At 56.4% G+C, this 19,747-nt stretch overlaps 3 protein-coding genes across 5 annotated transcripts; 1 reads left to right on the forward strand and 2 right to left on the reverse strand.

The window, feature by feature from the left end:
• Positions 1–1,114: 1,114 nt before the first annotated feature.
• On the reverse strand, positions 1,115–5,483 carry LOC309344088 (lysophosphatidic acid receptor 6-like). Its single transcript, XM_081866253.1, has 2 exons — positions 4,569–5,483; positions 1,115–2,674 (listed from the first exon to the last, which is right to left on the reverse strand). The coding sequence occupies exons 1-2, from the start codon at positions 4,824–4,826 to the stop codon at positions 1,577–1,579; spliced, it is 1,356 nt and encodes a 451-aa protein (XP_081722379.1). The 5' UTR covers positions 4,827–5,483; the 3' UTR covers positions 1,115–1,576.
• Positions 5,484–8,451: 2,968 nt separating this feature from the next.
• COPS6 (COP9 signalosome subunit 6) lies at positions 8,452–11,630 on the forward strand. 2 transcript variants are annotated; one of them, XM_081866254.1, is made up of 10 exons: positions 8,452–8,592; positions 8,700–8,825; positions 9,108–9,239; positions 9,665–9,753; positions 9,900–9,962; positions 10,075–10,122; positions 10,391–10,505; positions 10,697–10,789; positions 10,906–11,006; positions 11,453–11,630. In XM_081866254.1, the coding sequence occupies exons 1-10, from the start codon at positions 8,514–8,516 to the stop codon at positions 11,591–11,593; spliced, it is 987 nt and encodes a 328-aa protein (XP_081722380.1). In that variant the 5' UTR covers positions 8,452–8,513; the 3' UTR covers positions 11,594–11,630. The 2 variants fall into 2 exon arrangements, with proteins under 2 accessions (XP_081722380.1, XP_081722381.1); XM_081866255.1 differs by having other exon boundaries at positions 8,463–8,589; positions 8,706–8,825.
• Positions 11,631–11,846: 216 nt separating this feature from the next.
• MCM7 (minichromosome maintenance complex component 7) lies at positions 11,847–19,570 on the reverse strand. 2 transcript variants are annotated; one of them, XM_081866252.1, is made up of 15 exons: positions 19,421–19,570; positions 19,234–19,310; positions 18,923–19,087; positions 18,692–18,816; positions 18,278–18,458; positions 18,032–18,169; positions 16,714–16,863; positions 16,515–16,629; positions 15,515–15,646; positions 15,235–15,318; positions 14,148–14,541; positions 13,965–14,048; positions 13,667–13,835; positions 12,295–12,404; positions 11,847–12,197 (listed from the first exon to the last, which is right to left on the reverse strand). In XM_081866252.1, exons 1-15 carry the CDS (start codon positions 19,461–19,463, stop codon positions 11,990–11,992), a joined length of 2,175 nt encoding a protein of 724 aa, XP_081722378.1. In that variant the 5' UTR covers positions 19,464–19,570; the 3' UTR covers positions 11,847–11,989. The 2 variants fall into 2 exon arrangements, with proteins under 2 accessions (XP_081722378.1, XP_081722377.1); XM_081866251.1 differs by having other exon boundaries at positions 18,692–18,819.
• Between the last annotated feature and the right edge of the window lie 177 nt (positions 19,571–19,747).

The raw sequence follows: 19,747 nt of genomic DNA on the forward strand, positions 1-19,747 counted from the left end.
TTCCCCAACTCTTGGGAAATGTTTCCCAAAATTCTTTTGCTGATGGGCAGTCCCACCACATGTGCAGCCCAGTCATCACAGAACTGCGGACCCTCCAATGCAATGCTGAAACCAAATGATAGGAATATATTGTTATTTATCCCACACCTGTAGGATTCTTGTGGGTCTTCCTCTAGCAAATAAATATTTTATGTACCTTAGACTATTGCTAGTCCATCTGTCACATTGTTTGTATTTATCTGGGCAATACAATTTTGGAAGGGAGCCAAGGATAGGCCTGCATTCCATTTCCCCCCATACCACTAGAGCGAGGAAAAGGTGGCTACTTTTCCAAATCAATGACCTTGATGGGTTTGGAAGCAATAATGCCTTGATGCCTTGATGGTGAATCAAGCTGAACTCAGAGGAAGGTCTTTTGCATTTCTAATGATCTGTATAACATGTCTCAACCAAAATGCCTTGTAATACAGTTTCAGGTTTGGGATTCCTAGACCAACATGTTCCATGCTCAGTAGAATGTGTTGTCACTTACTCTGCCCCCCTCCCCAGCAAAATAAAGTTATTTAACATATTTTGCCGTTTAGCTAGTTCTTGTTTTGGTATTGTGATGGAAAGGCTCTAGAATAAAAACAGAGATTTGGGCAGGAGCAAGAGAATCAATGCCTATAGCAACCTCTATTGTATGTTGTAACCCTCTCCCCATCTTTTTTGCAATATGTGAATACTGTGTCTTGCCTGAACTGCATTACTCTGACACTAACACTGTTCCCTAGAAGCACCCACCCACTTTGCTGGCCAAGATGAGGCTCTGTCTTCCACTTATTACCCCTGCACTCACAGACAAGTGGCAATGAGGGCTGCTGGAATGTTCCCTGGCAAACTTGGCCATTCAGACATAATATTTGTGTGTGTGTGTGTGTGTGTGTGTGTGTGTGTGTGCAGAATGGTCGCATCAGATGCTGAGGAAGGTGTGAGGCAAAGGGGTACATAGGCCCATACAGCACTCCTCCTTTTTTCGATCTATTAGCAAGATATTTGGAGACAGACCATCTAGCTCATTGCTCTCTGCACTGACTGGCAGCAGCACTCCAGATTTCAGGAGACGTCAGGGCCCCTCTGCGTGCAAAAGATGCTCTCTTCCCCTTCTTCTGCCTGGTGTGGAAGCCCCTCCCGACCTTTGCTCTAATGGGTGTGTAGAAAGCAGGGAGTACCTGCGCCTTGTTAAAGTCTGCCTGCCACAAAGACTTCAGAAGAGGTCCCAACTGCGAAGCCCCAACACCCGCAGCAGCAGCAGCAGCTCTAGAAACCCCTTCAAGGGAGGGGAAGTCTCTCTCTCTCTGCCTTCCAAATTCCCATCTCTTAAACCATGCTTGCGACGAACGGGCTGTGGGTGTGTAAATGCGCACTTTAACGTGAAGAGGGCGAAGGAACCTCCTCCAGGGCAGTTTAACTGGTCCTCCATATGCTGGACGCTTGTCTAAGGCTGAGGAACTCCTTCGCTCCCACGAACGCGCAGCCAGAATGCCCGAGGAGGCAGGCGCGCGCACCTCCGACGATCAGCGATCTGCTGCAGAGCTCACTGCGCTGTGCCGGGAGCGCAGCTTTCTCCCCACGAGGAGGATCCCTGCTTCCTGGCCACAAGCCCGCGAAGTCTCAGCAGGGACGGCTGGGCGGTTTCTAGCCGGCGGCAGCAGCAGCAGCATTTCCACCAGCCGGGCTGCCAGGCAAAGCGCTCGGCGGCGAAGTAGTAGACGAGCGGGTCGAGGCAGGCGTTGAGGCTGGTGAGGGCCATGGTGAGCCGGCGGGCCACGTAGGTGGCGCGAATGAGCGGGCAGCCGCCCAGCACGCCGGCGCGACCCAACGTGTGCACCACTTGCACCAGGTGATAGGGCGCGAAGCAGACCAGGAAGACCCCCAGCACCACCAGCACCGTGCGCAGCGCCTTGCGCCGCACCGCTCGTGAGCCGGGCTGCATCCCAGGAGTGGCCAGCAGCCGCCAGGCAATGAGCGGGTAGCAGATGCCGATGAGGAAGAGCGGCAGCAGGAAGCCCACGGCAGCGGCGAAGAGGCTGACGGAGGAGATGCGCCTCCGCCAGGAGCTGGAGGAGAAGTTCTCCAGGCAAGCGGTGCGGCCGTCGGGGAAGCGGCTGGTCAGCGGGCCGCGGAGCGCCAGGTACAGGACGGCGGCGACTAGCACCGCCCACACTCCGACGGCGGCCGCCACCCGGTAGCGCAGCTGCCGGAGCCGGAGGTGGCGCAGCGGGTGCACGACGGCCACGTAGCGCTCCAGGCAGATGCAGGCCAGGAAGAGGGAGCTGCCGTACAGGTTGGCGAAGAAGAGGCAGCCGGTGACCTTGCACAGCGCCTCGCCGAAGACCCAGTCGTTGCGCAGCGCGTGGTAGGCAATGCGGAAGGGCAGCGTTAGCACGAAGAGCAGGTCGATGGCGGCCAGGTTCACCAGAAAGACGTTGGCGGGCTCCGTGGCGGACTTGGTGCGGAAGAAGTAGCCCAGGACGAAGAGGTTCCCCACCAGGCCCAAGGCGAAGACCAGGCTGTAGACCACGGGGAAGAGCAGGTACTGGAAGTCGGCGCTCTCCAAGCAGCCGGAGGTGCTGTTGCTGCTGTTCCACGCGGAGCCACCAGAAAGCGGCACTGAGAGGTTCTTCGGCGGCCGCTGGAAAAAAAATGAAAGAAAACCGCTATTATTTATTTATTTATTTATTCACCCTTCATCCATCTTGCTCAGGGCGGTTCACAAAATAAAAATGAAATATAAAAAACACAAAATACATAATAAAAATTAGAACAAAAACAAACCAAGAATCTCCCACTCCCTCAACACATTGGAAAGGCCAAACATGCACTCGGCGCCCTGTTCGCGGTGCTTGTTCCGCAGCTACCGCGTGTTTCTCCCTCTCCTAGGCTAACACTTAGAATCATAGAATCATAGAATCATAGAGTTGAAAGAGACCACAAGGGCCATCGAGTCCAATCCCCTGCCAAGCAGGAAACACCGTCAGAGCACTCCTGACATATGGTTGTCAAGCCTCTGCTTTAAGATCTCCAAAGAAGGAGACTCCACCACACTCCTTGGCAGCAAATTCCACTGTCGAACAGCTCTTACTGTCAGGAAGTTCTTCCTAATGTTTAGGTGGAATCTTTTTTCTTGTAGTTTGGATCCATTGCTCCGTATCCGCTTCTCTGGAGCAGCAGAAAACAACCTTTCTCCCTCCTCTATGTGACATCCTTTTATATATTTGAACATGGCTATCATATCACCTCTTAACCTCCTCTTCTCCAGGCTAAACATGCCCAGCTCCCTTAGCCGTTCCTCATAAGGCATCGTTTCCAGGCCTTTGACCATTTTGGATGCCCTCCTCTGGACACGTTCCAGTTTGTCAGTGTCCTTCTTGAACTGTGGTGCCCAGAACTGGACACAGTACTCCAGGTGAGGTCTGACCAGAGCAGAGGTCTGACCAGAGAAGAATACTTCTCCCACACACCCTATAGCTACTGTCTACTGAGCAGCTCCGAAGCAAGGGGCCACCCAGAGAGCAACCGCCTCTTGTCCCCTGTCTGTCGAATGTACCCGTCAATCTGGAAAAACCTTCAGCTGCGGGGAGCCAGCAGTGAGTGCTCTTTCCTTTTGTTCTGGGGTGATGGTGCCCTGAAATTTTGCCTGCTGCAACCTACTTTTTCCTCCTTTAGATGGCTCTTTGTTTTTCAGCCCCGCTTTGCCTGGTTCTTAGCTCCCCCCCCCCCCAATTTTAGATAACTTCCAAGACCTTTCGAAATATTTGACAATCTTGACTCTCCTTTTTAACCTGAACCCCTTTCTTAGGATTCTGCGGTGCTTGGAGATGCTCTATCAATGGCTGCTTGGCCATGATGGCTATGCTCTACCTAAATAGCTTGAGGCAATAATGCTTCCGAATACCAGTTCCCGGAAAGCGCAAGAGAGGAGAATGCTCTTGTGCCTGAATCCGGCTTGCAGGTTTTCTTTTGGGGTGTCTGGTTGGCGGCTCTTCTGTCCTAGATTGTCCCTACTTAAAGGAAGCCTCAAATCCTGACATCTCCGCATTTCGCCCAGTTGAGACTGGGGGGGGGGGGGGAGGCCGTAGTCTTCTTCCTGCAGAGGACGCTCTCTCTCTCTCTCTCTCTCTCTCTCTCTCTCTCTCTCTCTCTCTCTCTCGGCTCACAGGCTGTCCCTCTGCGGAGGCTGGTGGAGCTTTTCCTCCCTGGGGCTATGGCTGAGCCCCTTGGAAAGGAGGCGGGGAGGGGGCGAGAGGTGGGCAGGTGGGAGGGAGCGCTGGCCGTCGAAGGGGTGGGACTGCCTTTCTTCCCCACTCCCGGCTGTCCAGGGTGCTGATGACCCTCCCGGAGGTTCTCGCTTCCTAGAAAGCCGTCTCCGCCGCTCTCCCCCAAGCCCCAGGAGCAGAGTTGACTCCTTCCTCCCGACGGGACCCAGGAGTCCTGCCGTCGGGGCCAAACGAGTTCTGCCGCCGTCTCCCTGCCTCACCTTGGCTCACAGCCAAGCAACCGGCGCCCCCAGTCCCACTGCCTCCTACCTCCAGGACCTCCATGTGGGTCTCTATCCGCCTGCCTGCCCTGCGGCTGCTGCTGCTGCGGCGGCTGCTGCTGCTGCTGCTACCCGGCAACTCTAGGCCCCCTTGCGCAACCTCAACCCCTCCAGGCACATTCCGGGAAGGTTCGCCTCGGACCCACTTCCTCCCCCCGCCCTCCGGCGTCTCCGGCTGGGGAAAAACTACAAGCCGCGTCTCTCGCCAGCCCCTTCCCTGTTCCCTGCATGGGGGGAGAAGCCCCATAACTGCTATTGATTCTGCTGTTTATGTTGTGTTTGTATGTCTCTGGAAGGTGAAGAACTTAGTGAAAATAAAACTGCTGCTATCATGTCCTTGTACCAATATATGGTGCCACCGCTTCTGGAATGCTGTGTGCAGTGCCGGTCGGCTTACCTCAGAAAGGATACTGTATTGCATAGTTGGAAAAGGGTCGGAAAAGGGCCACCAAAATGATAAAGTGGAGGGGAAGGCTTCCCTATGAAGAAAGGTTGCAGCGTCTGGGACTTTTTAGTTTTTTGAAGTCAGTTTTTTAAATTAAACTTTATACAGTATACATATATTCAAGATTCCAAATTTGTTTTACATTTCTCTTTAAACTTTGACTTCCCGCCGTCCCCTCCATGCTGTTCTTAATCCCATCCCATTTACATAACGCATTCTAATAAACATTTCTGCTAAAACGTATTTCGTCCATCGCTGCTCATATTTCAAATCCTGCTCGCGATTTCATCTGCTTATTTTTTCAGATATTTCCAAAAGGGCTTCCATTCTTCATGACTAGTCCCTCATGTTGGTTTCTTGTTTTTGCTGTTAGTTTCGCCAGCTCCGCATAGGGATTTTTTAGTTTAAAGAACATTCAAGTAAGAGGCGACAGGACAGAAGTTTATAAAATTATGCATGGCATGGAGACATGGGCGTAGCCAGGCTTTTGATAGGGGGGCAGGCTTCTGCTGGGGGGGGGGGAGAACCTCGGATAATGCTTTTCAATAATATCGTGACCCTGGAATACAGGGGCATCCGTCCAATGAAGCTGATTGTTGGGAGATTCAGGACAAATAATCTAAAGTCCTTCTTCACGCAGCCCAAAGTCAAGCGATGGAACTCGCTCCCCCAAAGTAAAAAATGGGCTTTAAAAGAATCTTGGAGAAAACCATGGAGGCTAAGGCTATTATAGCTGCTAGCCACAATGCCTAAGCTCTGCCTCCACAATTTGAGGCAGCAATGCTTATGGACCCCAGTTGCTGGGGATCGAGAGTGGGGCAAGTGGCTGGTGCGCTCGAATCTTGCTTGCGGGCTTTCCATGCAGGCCTCTGGATGGGAGGAGAACCGGATGCTGGGCTAGATGGGCCTTTTGGCCTGATGCAGCCGCCGGCCTCTTCTGATGTCCTTATGACTGATGTGTTTAGAAGACCCTCGGGATATGGTTACCAGATGTCCCCATTTCCCAGGGACAGTCCCCAGATTTACAAATTTGTCTCCAGACAAAATCCATCCCCGAAATGTCCCCAGATTTCATTTAACATCCCCGGATTTATATTTTAAGTGTTGTAGATTTATTAGTAGGGAATGAATGTTGTGTGATTGGTTCAACGGCACAAGACACATCATATGGGGACTTCCAGCAAGGCAAAATAGCAGGCAACACAGCAGCTAGCAGCCCCTGAAGCCAGCCAGAACCAACTGCGCTACCAGGCTGGCTCCAGGCTGCTGAGACTGCCACTGCTGCTGTCACTGCCAAGGGAGAACCGGGACGCCCGGCGCGTCAACTGGGGGAACCGCTGACCCCCCCCCCCCAATCGAGCCAGGAGCGAGAGTGCCCGGCCAGCCGCCCAGTGGCACTCCGGGGTCAGGAAAACCCCGGAGCTGACACAGGGAGAAGGAAGAGAGGAGAAGGAAGAGCGAGAAAGAGGAAGGAGAAAAAAGAGGGGAACCCCGACCTTGCCGCGTCACTGCCACCGCTGCCTCTGAGGAAGAGAGGTAGGAGAGCCCTGGGAGGGCAAGGACGCATGGCCGAGCCCAGGTCAGACCTGAGCCTACTCCACGGCGGCTAGCGCTCCAAGAGAGCAGGCTGGGGCCCAGAGGAAGGCCACGCGGCAGAGGAGACCACAGAAGAGAAGAAATTACTTCTTAATATATTTATTTTAAAATATTTTTAATAACGTTTTTTTTAAAAAAGTGTCCCCGGATTCTTTGAAAAAAATCTGGTAACGTTACCTCAAGATCCCTTTCAACTCTACAGTTTCTATGATGCTATGATTCCTAAAAGAGAGAGGCGTCCCAGGCACCTGCTCTCCCCCTACACACGTGAGCTGGTCTGCACTTGTGAATGCTGAAGGCGCCTCCCTGCCCGCCACTCTGGGCGCTCCTTAGCAACACCCGGCAGAAGCCGCTCCCCACGGCCGCTTTTGAGGCGGGAATGCCCGAGTTGCGCAAGGCGCTGTTTGCTGAGACCGGCGCGCCCCAAAGCAGCTGCCAACGCCGGAGGAGGCAGCCAAAAGCAGCGCGGGCGCCTCCCTCCAGCCTCGCTGAATCAGCTCCCTCCCCGCCTGCTGAGCTGGCCCTGGAGGGCGAATTCCCCTTTCCGTGCAGCCTGGAGGAGGAGCTGCGGTTTCAGTCGGGCTGGGGCAGCCCCCTCTTCCCGCTCGCCAGAGCAGACGCAGCTGTCGAGAAAGAGGAACCCGCAGAGGCAGAGGTTCCCCATCCTCCCTCCCACATAAAGAGGAGTCCTGGGGCACCACGACACGAGGATTTGCCACTGTCTGGCGACAGAAACTTTCGTGGATTATATTCCACTTTATCAGGTGCTTGAATGGTGACCCACAGTTTGCAGGGATATTTGTTCGCTTTGTGCACATACCTAAGTGCGTGTATGGGTACAGAGAGCGAGAGCGAGAAAAGAAAGCAGCGGAGAGGAAATGAAATCGAAAAGTACAGTACTGTACTGAACCTAACACTGAAGCTTAAATGCCTGCTTAAAAGCCAAGATTTTGTAGTTGTTAGAATGCCGGACTAGGTTTTGCCTGGCACCTACAGGACTGCAGCTTTAGGAACATCCATAGAAACACAGAGCAGCACAAGTTAGACTCATAGAATTGTCGAGTTGGAAGGGACCCCAAGGGTCATCTAGTCCACCCCTGCAATGCAAGAATATCTTCACCAGAGAATGGCCATCTGTTTAAAAGCCTCCAAGGAAGGAGAGTTCACCACCTCTCGAGGGAGACCGTTCCACTGTCGAACAGCTCTTATTGTCAGAAGGCTCTTCCTGATGTTGTCTGAATCTCTTTCTTATAACTAGAAGGCATGGGTTCGAGTCCTGCCCTCCAGAGCTCCATCTTCCCTGTCCTTGAGGTATTTGAAGATGGCTCGCATATCTCCTCTCAGTTTCCTCTTTTCCAGGCTAAACATCCCCAGCTCCTTCAGCTATTCCTCATCAGGCTTGGTTTCCCAGACCTTTGGTCATCTTCTGCATACCTTCTGGCTTGTCAATATCCTTAATACTGTATCTTAAACTGTGGCGTCCAGAGCTGGACACGGTATTTCAGATGTGGAATTATTACGGGGGGGGGGGGACCGCGCGCAGCTCCAGCTCCAGCCCGGCGGCATAAGGGGGGCATAAGGGTCTTTCTAGGCGGACAACAAATGAAAATCTCCGCGGTGCTGGGACGGCAGCTGCTCCGCCTGCGCCCCCCGCAGCAAGTGCCCTTGCAGCAAGCCGCCCTGCCTCCTCTCCTGTAAGGGTCCTCCCTCTCCCCCCTCGCAGCTGCGCAGTCGCCTTCTCCGCCGAGCCGCTTTGAGAAGAGCCCGGAAGTTCCACCACGGGATCCCTCTACCTTCTTCGTATCTCTTTGGCCTCACTCCCGACGCTCATGCGCCCTTCGTCCGTCGGGGAGATTGCTCTACGGAGAGCGCGACGGGACATACGCGGCCAAGATGGCGGCTGCTGCCAGCGGCGGCGGTTCTTGCCCGGCCGGGAGCAGCAACGGGGCCGGCATGGAGGTGGACGCGGCGGGTAAGCCCGGGAGGCGGCGGGCGGGGCCCGGTTGGGGCTGCGGGAAAGAGCGGCGGCGGCGCCCTCGGGGCCTCCCTCCGCCCTCACGACTCCCTCGGTCTCCGCAGCGGCGCCGGCGGTGATGGCGTCGGGCGTGACGGGGAGCGTGTCGGTGGCGCTGCACCCGCTCGTCATCCTCAACATCAGCGACCACTGGATCCGGATGCGCTCGCAGGAGGGGCGCCCCGTCCAAGGTGAGCGGCGGCGGCGGGGGGGGAGCTGCACCCGGTGGGCTTTTGCCTGCGAGCCGGGAAGGGGCGGCCTCGCGCGGGACCCCGGAGCGGCCGGGGCGGGGCGCGAATGCATCTTCTGCAACCCCAGGCCGCCCGCCTTGCCAAGGCTTCCGGGAAGGGGGCGGAGAGAGGCCCCCACCCCATCTCCGGCAAAACTCGAACTCGCGTCGTCCTGGAGCACAAGCAGCGCTCGCTGGGGCTGCTGGGAGGAGCCGCCCTGAATCCCCGCTCTGCCTCCCGCAGTAATCGGGGCCCTGATCGGCCGCCAGGAGGGGCGCAACATCGAGGTGATGAACTCCTTCGAGCTGCTCTCGCACACGGTGGGGGAGAACGTGGTCATCGACAAGGAGTATTACTATACCAAGGAGGAACAGTGTGAGTCGGCAATTGGGCCTGCCAGGAGGACGAGGGGGGCTGGCGGGGGGCAACTCGCAGGACTGGCATGAGCCAAAGAGGGTCTCTCAGAGCAGCCTGGCTGGTAGCAGGGGGCCGAGGGGCCCACAGAGCCCAGCACTCTTTCTGCACAGTGGTAAACCAGAGGCACCGCGCCCCCCCCCCCAGATGGCAATCAGGACCCCGGTGCAGCTGCACTCCTCCCCTCTCCCTCCCTGAGGTGATTCCTGGCAAATGGTACTCAAAAGAATTCTGCCTCCAATAGTAAAGGTAATACAGATCCATTGTCATATTCACAAGCAATAGTCTTATTCTCCATAACTTAGTTTAATGCCTTCTTGCAGCCATCGTAGTTGACCAGTGTCGCTCTATGTTGTGATAGCTGTTTTTCTTCCGCTGTCCTGCAGTTAAACAAGTCTTCAAAGATTTGGAGTTCCTAGGCTGGTACACAACAGGCGGCCCCCCAGACCAGTCTGACATCCATGTCCATAAGCAGGTGAGCCTTGCCCTCACCCCCTTTGCTGCCTGCTGGCTGTGGGATGGGTGGGCAGAGGCCTCTGAGCAGCCCTCCGGTTTCACATTGCCATGGGACAGAGGCCCAGACTTCTGCCGCTCCTGATAGCACCTTCATTTTTTCCTCAGGTGTGTGAGATCATCGAGAGCCCCCTCTTCCTCAAACTGAACCCCATGACAAAACACACAGATGTGAGTACCTGCTCCCTTCCATGACTGAAACCTCAGACAGCTGCACCAAGGGACATCTGAGTGAGCTGCTGTGCCCTCTCTCTCTCTCTCTCTCTCTCTCTCTCTCCCTCAGCTGCCTGTCAGTGTCTTCGAGTCGGTGATTGACATCATCAATGGAGAGGTAATACCCACCACTCTTGTGCCATCTCACTCTTTTTAGAAAGGCATGTATTGCAAGGACTTGGGTAGAAGCGGGCCATCTTTCCTGTATGGGAGGAGAGATCCCCAGTGCAGGAGTCACAGCTAAAGGATCCCTCGTCATCCAACCTCTGCTTAAAAATTTCCAAGGAACGAGAGCCAGCCACCTTTGGAGGGAGCCCCGCTTGCTGCCTGTGCAGGGGGAGAGGCCTATCTGCGGCCTTATTGTCTCTTTTCCCCTTTCTATCAAGGCTACAATGCTGTTTGCTGAACTGATGTACACTCTGGCCACAGAGGAGGCCGAGCGCATTGGGGTTGATCATGTGGCACGGATGACAGCGACGGGTAGCGGCGAGAACTCCACAGGCAAGGGGGGGCAATGGGCAGTGGGGCTGTTAGCCAGTTAGTGCTAACTTTGGGCTGGAGCTGCAAGGTCTCCCATGAGAGAGGATGGTGGAAGCTGTTCCTGGCCTGCTTCATGCCTCAGGGAGAGGTGTTAGGGCTATTTTCAGGCAGCTTCCCCCTGACTCTTCCCCCTCCCCCACTTGTCACTGTAGTGGCCGAGCATCTCATTGCCCAGCACAGTGCCATAAAGATGCTTCACAGCCGTGTCAAGCTCATCTTGGAGTATGTTAAAGCCTCGGAAGCAGGTGAGGTCTGTGGGTGAAGCAACAGTGTCCACCTTTGTCTCTGTTCCTCTTTCCTGCAGGTGGGAAGCACCTCAGCCTCCTCTCTAACCTGTTGCTTCTTTTCCCACCCTCGCCAGGGGAGGTGCCCTTCAACCATGAGATCTTGCGCGAGGCCTATGCTCTTTGCCACTGCCTGCCTGTGCTGAGCACTGACAAGTTCAAAACAGATTTCTATGATGTGAGTGTCCTGGCAAGGAAAACTTGTCTGCTTCTTGCCAAGTGTGGGAAGACATGTCAAACTGGAGCGGGGGAGAGGAATCCCTTGTTAATGGCGGGTACAGATGGAGCAGGAATGTTGTAATTTGCTTCTACTTCCCCGGCTAAAGTGCTTCCCTCTGGCCTGGGGGGTTCCTGCATCTCACAGAGACCTCCACAACAGGAAAAGGTTGGAAATGCACCTGCCAACTTCAGCTTTTCTGGCATTGCAAGGGGTTAGACTAGATGATCCTCAGTGTCTCTTCCAATGCTAAGGTTATGGCAAAGCTTGCAACAGCCTGATCTGAGGGCAGCTGGAGAAGAGCTCTGGTGCATGGGAAGGTGGGAGGAAGAAGTGCTTCCAGGAGCTCTGCAGGACACAGGTTGTCCCCTCTGTGATCAGCCGGCCTCCTTTTGTCTCCCTCTCAGCAATGCAATGACGTGGGCCTCATGACATACCTTGGCACCATCACCAAGACCTGCAACACCATGAACCAGTTTGTGAACAAGTTTAACATTCTATATGACCGCCAGGGCATTGGCCGACGAATGCGGGGGCTCTTCTTTTGAGATGTTGGCTCTTTCTAATAAAGCAGTTTTGACAGCAGACACTTTGTGTGTGGTTCATGTCTTTGGCCTCTTTGGGGTGGTACTGTGTGTAGGAGGTCTTACAACACCCCCCTTGCTTCTCCTCCTCAATGGACATTGCAACCTTGAGTGGGCTGCCCATCCCGCCCCCCACCCCCAGGCAGAAAGAGTCCTGGAAGCAGAGAGCTGGTAGGAGTCAGCCTTCAGCCATTGGCATTATTTAGATCACAAGATATACAAATTAATTGCTTTATTGGGGAAAAATGCCAGTCTTAATAAAAGCAATAGCAGGAGACACCCTGCAAGCAGTCCCCCAGCCCAGGTCCAAGCCAAGGTGGGAGAGAGCAGGCACCAAGACCTCCTGCAGGCTAGCAGGGCTCAGACAAAAGTGAGGCGGGTCTTTTTCTGGTTCACCTGCCAGACATTGAGCTCCTCATACTCAGAGAGCGCAGCCTGGAACTGGGCAGGAGTGAAGCCCTTGGAGACGCAGCGCTGCTCAGCTGTTGCTAGGTGCACAGAGCGAGGTCCCCCAGCCGGAACCAATTCCCTGATGGCTGCAAAGATCAGTTCAGAGGGGCGCTGTGTCCTGCAGTAAGGAGGGGGGGAGGGGGAAGGTCAATCCAGTAGCCCAAGAGAAGTCTGATGACCCCGCTCCACAGCATGAGGTTATGACAATACAATACCTGCTTGTCTGCCCCTTGTCTGCCAGAAGGGAGTCTTTGGACATCTCCATGAGGCGCATGGCTTCATTCACATCCTCCTTCTCAACCAAGTCCACACGCCGCAGACGAGCCTAAAGAGGAGCCCCACAATGTCAGCCGGCTCACCCACGGTCCCTCTACCACCACACAGAAGAAACAGTTCCTGCTCCAAGCCACCAAGCGATGCCCTCCAAGGTCCTGCCGCTGCATTGAAACCCTTTCAGTGCAGGCACCAGAATTGCAGGGGTCAACTCTAAGCGGGCTTCTTAGGATTAAAAAAAGAAAAATAGGAAAGCAGAGTACAGTGGTACCTCGCAAGACGAAAAACGCGCAAGACGAAAAAGTTTTCTGTTTTTTGAGTCGTTCCACAAGACGAATTTCCCTATGGGCTTGCTTCGCAAGACGAAACGTCTTGCAAGTTCTTGCAAGTTTGTTTCCTTTTCTTAAAGCCGCTAATAGTCGCTAAGCTGCTAATAGCCGTGCTTCGCAAGACGAAAAAACCGCAAGACGAAGAGACTCGCGGAACGGATTAATTTCGTCTTGCGAGGCACCACTGTATTCTAAAAAGATGTTTGGCCCACTGCAATTTCTGCTGCATCCACACAAATCTCTAGAAGTGAGAAGGTGGAGCAGGTGGCCTAGGATGGATTAACCTGTTTCCCTCTGAAGTATTGGCCAGAGGACAGCATGGAGACTACAACTACAGTTGCTGGGAGGAAACTAGATATGACAGAACTACAATTAATTATTTTATTTTGGGGTGGGGGGAGGGGAGAGCTGAACACTGGAAGAATTAGAGCAGACGAATGCAGTGCTGGTGGCCTCTGGCTCAGATGGTTTTAGAAGAGGATGAGACAACCAGGGGGGAGCAAAAGGCTACTGGCAGCCACTAGCTGCAATAGCTATATTCTAGCTCCACCATCAGCTGGGTAGCAGCTGTTGGCAACTGTGAGTGAGGAGAACTGCTGTCCTGAGGCTCTGCTGGTGGTCTTCCCAGAAAAGGCAGCCAGCTGGGCTCCCAGACATGGGGTTATGGTGGCTCCTCCTGGTTTGGTCAGCTGCTGCAGGACTCTTGGAACGCTCTGTCACAAGAGACTAGGGCCCTGTGGGACTTGACATCTTTGGCCAGGGCACAGCCTGACCTCCTCCTTTGGCAATCCTCACAGAACTCTAGCCCAATGGTTGCCATTAATCTGATTTCAATTGATTTTATAATGAAATCATTTTAGAATGTTGTATCATTTTAATGTTGTTAGCCGATCTGAGCCCGGCTTCGGCTGGGAAGGGCTAGATATAAATAATTTATTATTATTATTTATTATTATTGTTGTTGTTGTTGTTGCACTCTACTCACCAGGGCAGTGGCCAGGCGCAGGATCCCCAGCAAGGTGCGGGCCGAGGTGTAGGTGGTGTCCTTGTTGGACAAGGCCTCCTTCCGCATCTCCACATAAGCGGCCGTGATGTAGTCTGCCAGAGCCTCAGGCACCGCTGGCTGCTTCTGCTTGCACATGGCAATGTACCGCCTGGCAGGAGACGCAAGGAGACGAGCCCTGACTCAAGGCCTCCGCTGCATGGGAGCCGCCCTCCCTGCACCATGCGCCAATGCCCAGCCACTGTATGGCCCCTGGGGCTGGAAAGCCCTTCCCCCTCACCTCATGAGGCCCATGTCAAGCTCCTGGAACTGGCAGGGGGGCTGGCGGTTGTGCTGGTGCACGTAGGTGATGTGCTGGGCAAGACTGTGAAAAACAGGCAACCATTTAGAAAAAGCAGCAAAACCCGGGGGGGGGGGGGAGGGAGAAGGGCCTCATCTGCGGCGCCTGGTGACCCCTGCTCACCGGAGGTCGTTGTCACGGTCCGGCCGGTCCTGGATGAGCCACAGCAAGTCGAAGCGGGAAAGAAGGGCAGCCGGGAGCTGGATGTTCTGCTCCAGGCTGCGCTTGGGGTTGTAGCGGCCATAGGTGGGGTTGGCAGCCGCCAGGATGGCGCAGCGGGCATTCAGCGTGGTCAGGATGCCAGCCTTGGCAATGGAGAGGGTCTGCTGCTCCATCACCTCATGGATGGCCGTCCGGTCTGCTTCCAGCATCTTGTCAAACTCGTCGATGCAGCAGACGCCTTGGTCAGCCAGCACCAGCGCGCCCCCCTCCAGGGTCAGCTCCCCCGTCAGTGGGTCACGCAGCACAGCAGCTGTCAGCCCTACCCCAGAGGAGCCGCGCCCCGTGGTGTACTGGCCTGGAGAACGGGACGGAAGTTGGGCCCATCACTAAAGCAGCTCTCCTCCGCCCTCACCCAACGCTCCTGGGCTCAGGGCAGGAAACATCCACCCTCAGAGCTAAGCAAAATAAGGCCCCCGGCTGCCTCATAAGCCTCGGCCCTCCCCCAGAACCTGGGCAAAAGGGGTGTCTTGTCCAACTGACAAAACGAAATCAGTATCATGGTGAGATGCACCTCAGAGGCGAGGCCTTTCTAGAGGCAAGGGGACCACCACAGAGAAAGCCTTGTGCACTCTCCCCCAACACACACACATGGCAGGAAGCTGAAAGCAAGGAGCCCAGGGGTGGAAGTGACCTCTGAGACCAGGGGCTGCTCAGGTGCGCCTTCAGGGCCTAAGCAGCATTACCTTTCCATAGACACCTGCCCATCTGGCTGAGAGCCATGGGCAGGAAGACCCTGGGCAGACCCCTCTGCCCATCCCCTTGCAGCTTCTTCTGAAGCGGAGACCTCAGGTTCCCTGCTCCCCCCACCATGGCAGCCTGTAGGTCTCCTTAGCGGGAGCTGGGTAACTTCCAGAGGGAGTCAACTAAGCAGCTGCAACATCAGCCAGACAGGCTCTGCTCAGGGACAGAGCATCTGCCTTGCAGGAAGAAGGTCCCAGGCTCAGTCCCATGCAGTATCCCAGTCAGTGGACCCTGAAGTGGTACTCACTGCGTGGCGCCAGGCGAGTGATGTATGACAGCAGCTGGGACTTGGCCACACCAGGGTCCCCCATGAGGCAGATGTTGATGTTCCCTACAAGGTCCGGGAGTGGGAAGAAGAGGGCACATTATCCAGGGGTGCCTCTGGCCTCTGAAGAAAACATTGCCCCCTTGAGAGCAAAGGCAGCACTTTGCAGAAAAGGCCCCAGAGCAGAGATGGCAGCAGAGATGGCAGCAGAGGGAGAAAGGAGGCGCAGGAGAGCAGCTGCTTGCAGCCATGGGGGCCTTACCCCGAATCTTCATGCCCCGGGGGTTCTGGTCCACGCCCCCCACCAGCAGGAGGAGGAGGGCCTTTTTGACATCCTCGTGGCCATAGATCTCGGGGGCGATGGAGGCCGCCAGCTTGTCATAGAAATCCTCCTCTGCAAGGGAATCAGCAGGAGGGAGGTGTGAGTGTGGGGCAGGCCCCCTGCCCTGCACCTTCCAGGCACCCAACCAGACCCCACCAGCCCCTTGGGCAATTCAGGATCCAGCCCCTTGGGCAAGAAGGGGCTGGGAGGCACTGCGTAGGATGGTGACAGACAGATGCCCCACCCCCTGCCCTGCACCTTCCAGGCACCCAACCAGACCCCACCAGCCCCTTGGGCAATTCAGGATCCTGGGGGCAAGAAGGGGCTGGGAGGCACTGCGTAGGATGGTGACGGACAGATGCCCCACCCCCTGCACAAGCGAGTTTGCCAGTAATCTTGCTTGAGGGACAGAAGCACCTCCCTGACAGAAGCCAGCCGACCTCCAGAGAAACTCTCCAAATCAGGGTGTGAAAGAGGTGGTTACGATTTAGATTCCAGCTGAGGCAGCTGAGAGAAGGAGATGCCCACAGGAGGGGCCAGCAAGCCAAGACTGGCTTCACTTTGGCCAGGAACAAGGAGGCAGCACTTTGGGCGAGATCTCTGCCATGACCCCAAAGTTCTCTTCCTGGACAGTCATTGCCCAAGGGCCATGCAGAAACTTCCCCGTTCAATCCCTGCCAACAGCATCGCCAGGTAGGGCTGGGAAAGACTCTCTGCCTCCTTATACCCTGGGTCTAACTCAGTATAAGGCAGCTGCTTTCTCTGTTTCGCTTCCAGCACTGAGGCACCTCTTCTGAGAAGGGATTTTGCCCAAAGCATCTTGGAACCAGACTATAGAAGGCAGGCCGGAGCACCACTTCCGCACCACAACCAGCTTCCTGGAAGCCCTTTCCGAGCCCCAGGGGGCCAGAGGGGCAGGGAGGATGAAGCCGCCCCTCACCTGTGATCTGGCGCAGCTCCTCCTCCGTGAGCCCGCCTCCACCCAGCTCCTCCTGCTCGCTCTTGCTCATGCAGACGATGTGGTGGGCCTCCAGGTATGTGTCAGACAGAAGGCCCTACAATGCAGCAAGACATGTGCTCAGTCCAGAGCCCCAGCACCACCCCCAGACCCCTCCCAGCTTCACCTACTGCTCTCCCACCTGCAGGACCTGCCGGAATCCCGTCTGCCGCACAGGGAGGAAGATGCCAGTAATGCTGACGTGGTCCCCTGGCTGCACAAGGCGCGTATTCTCCCCTTGCACGCTGACGCTGATGGAACGTGGTAAGTTCCCCACCGGCACCTGGTCGCTCTAGGAGGGAGGGAGGGAGGGAGGGAGGGAGGGAGGGAGGGGGAAGGTGAGAGCAGGGCCCCCTCCTCGCCCTTCCAGTGCACCCAGACCCTCTGCCCCGGCGCCAGACAAGCCCCCTGCTCCAATCCCCTGCAATGCAGGGGTCATACATAAAGAATCCCTGGCCGTCCAACCTCTGTTGAGAAACATTCAATGAAGAGAGCCCATCACCTTCTTTGGAGGTTTCTGAACATCCAGTCACCCACCCACCTGCCCTAGCCCAGAACAGCACTGCCTACTCTGACCCCAGCACCTGCCCAAGACCTCCCCACTACGCACCCAGAGACTGCAAAGAGTCCCTGCCCCCCACCTGGAGGTGCTTGTAGAGACAGCAGCTGCACAGCCACCACACTGGCCCCTGCAGGATCTAGCCCATTGTCAAGCCTGCTCTGCGGCAGAGATGGCAGGAAAGCAGCTCCTCCCTTGCTTGTGTCTTGCTAAGCAAATTGCTTTGGGGTGCTTTGTGTTTCCAGTGTAGCATCCAGTCTTGGGTTACGCCTGAATGTCACTTGCTGTGCCCCAAGGATGTAGACATGGAGTGGCTCCGCCTCCACAAGTGGCGAGTGCCTCCTTGAGGGAATGGACAGGCCCACCTGCTGTGAAGGAGGCAGCCAATCACAGGGCTGCTCCAAAAGACGCCCTTCCTTGGGGCCCAAGGACTAGAACCACTTTGGGCCAGTTGACAGGTGCACATTGACTGGGAAACGTGCAGAATTCCTTCCTTATAGCTAGATTATGTATACGCTCTCCAGGGGGTCCAGTGAATGTGCACAATGACCAGTTCTGCACGTTAACCACCCAACCAACACTGCCTTTTACTCTTTTATCATAAGCCACTCTAAATACTTTGGGAATTGAGGAGGAAGACAGAAACACTTAAAGTGAAATTGTGCTAACCCAACAACCTTTGCTTTGTACTAACCCAACAACCTTTGCTTTGAGATGCTGGGGACCTTTTGCCTGTGAAACATGCTCTCTGCAACCACTGGCCCACACTGCTTCCACTGGTGGCTGAGCAGCTAGATATTGGCTCTCCACCCCACCCCTGGAACGCCGTGGGTGGTTAGTGGGGAAATGGCTACAGCAGCAGAGGGGCCCATTGTTTGGACAGAAACACACAGAGGCTCACATGTTCCTGGATCTTCAGCTCCTGATACTTGATGAACTTGGAGCCACGGCTCTGCAGGTAGAGTCGGCCACCAGCTTGGTTGGTCTGGCACTCCCGGCTGGGGCACATCAGCAGAGGGGTGAAGTTGGGGGCCTGTATCTGGGAGGAGGCAAGAGGAGAAGGAAGGGGGGTCAGGTGCAAGGAGCCTCGGCTGGGGTATCACGCCCTTGTGCATTTCCCTTTCCCACTGGAAGGCTGTCTCCTCACCGGCTGATAGGTCTCTGCACCACACTGGTCACAGCTGTAGGTGGCGACCACCATGCGAGGCTTCACCTCAGAGACGCGGGTGACAATGCCCCGGATGGCCACAAGCTTCCCAATGGCATCAGCCTTCACCTCCCGGATCACCTGGGCCTTGGTGCTCGATGGCGCCTTGAAGTACAGCTCACTATGAAACAGGGCAGAGGGAGACAGAGTGAGACCACGGTGGGCCATGAGGCCTTGTAGCAACACCTGGAGGTAGATGGAGGTGGGGAAAAGGACACCCCCATCCCCTGGCCTCCTCAGCGTCCATTTCGACCGGGAGAAGAGAAACTCAGCAAATGCCCCCTCTGCTTGCAGGGGCGGCTGCGGAGGCAGCAGGATTCCCGGCCAGGCCTGGCAAAAGGGGGCAGCACTCACAAGCGGCGCATGAGCTCTGGCGGGAACTGGTTCTGGGGGTCGTGGGGCTGGCCGGGCTCCCGCCCGCGCCCCTCCAGCAGCAGCCGGTGCTCGATGTAGACGTCCAGCGCATCCTTGTGGGCGACCTGCTGGGCGAGAGGAGAGAGGCAAGGCGGCGCTCACCCGGGGAACTCCCCGCGGCAGGAAGGCCGCCGCCTGACGAAGGGAGCGGGGAGCGGGGCCCAGGCTCACCTCCCGCTGCCGGTACCGGGGCAGCAGCTCCGCGACGGCATCGGCGAAGAGCTTCTCGTAGCGCTTCGCGTTCTCGCACACCGAGTCCACCAGCGCCGGGTCCTCCTCGGCCACGTCGTCCAGATCCACGCGCAGCGCCACCTGGTCCCGCTGCGCCACCCGCCGCTGCCGGGAAGGAGCAGGGAGGGAGGGAAGGGCGTGAGCGCGGCGGCGGCGGCGGCGGCGGCGGCGGCAGAGGGGCCCCCGCCCCGCCCCGCCCTCTGCACACGCCCCGGCGCCCGCCCGCCCGCCCGCCTCGCGCGCCGCCTCACCAGCTGCTCCACGTAAGGGAACTCCTTCCCCGCCTCGCTCTGCCGGTAGAAGCCCTCCAGGAAGGCCGAAGCCCTCGCTGCGGGGAGAGAGAGAGAGAGAGAGAGAGAGAGAGAGAGAGAGAGAGAGAGACGGTCAGCTCGGCTCCGCCCGCCCGCCCTCCCGCCCGCCCGCCGCCCCTGCGCTCACCGGCCTCCTCCGCGTAGTCGCAACCTCCGCCTTTTCCCGCCATCTTGGCCGCTTCGCCTCCTTCTCCTTTTTCCCGCCACGGAACTGAGCGACGCGGGAAGTGGCGCCAACTCCGCCTATGGCCGCCCTCCTCCCGGTCAGGAAGCCCAATCCCCGCACGGGAAGCAACGCCCGCCTCCCCCTCCAGATCACCCAATCATCCCCACGTTCAGAAGTCCCGCCCACCGACTTTGCCCCTCCTCTCCTCCTTTACGGCAAGCTGTCACTTGACGGCGGCCCGCTTCCGAAAAGAGCGGAGGTCCCGGATGTCGGGGGCGGGCGTGAAAG

Source organism: Podarcis erhardii (genome assembly GCF_964252035.2).
Source record: "Podarcis erhardii genome assembly, chromosome: 6".
In the NCBI taxonomy this organism is placed as follows: Eukaryota; Metazoa; Chordata; class Lepidosauria; order Squamata; family Lacertidae; genus Podarcis; species Podarcis erhardii.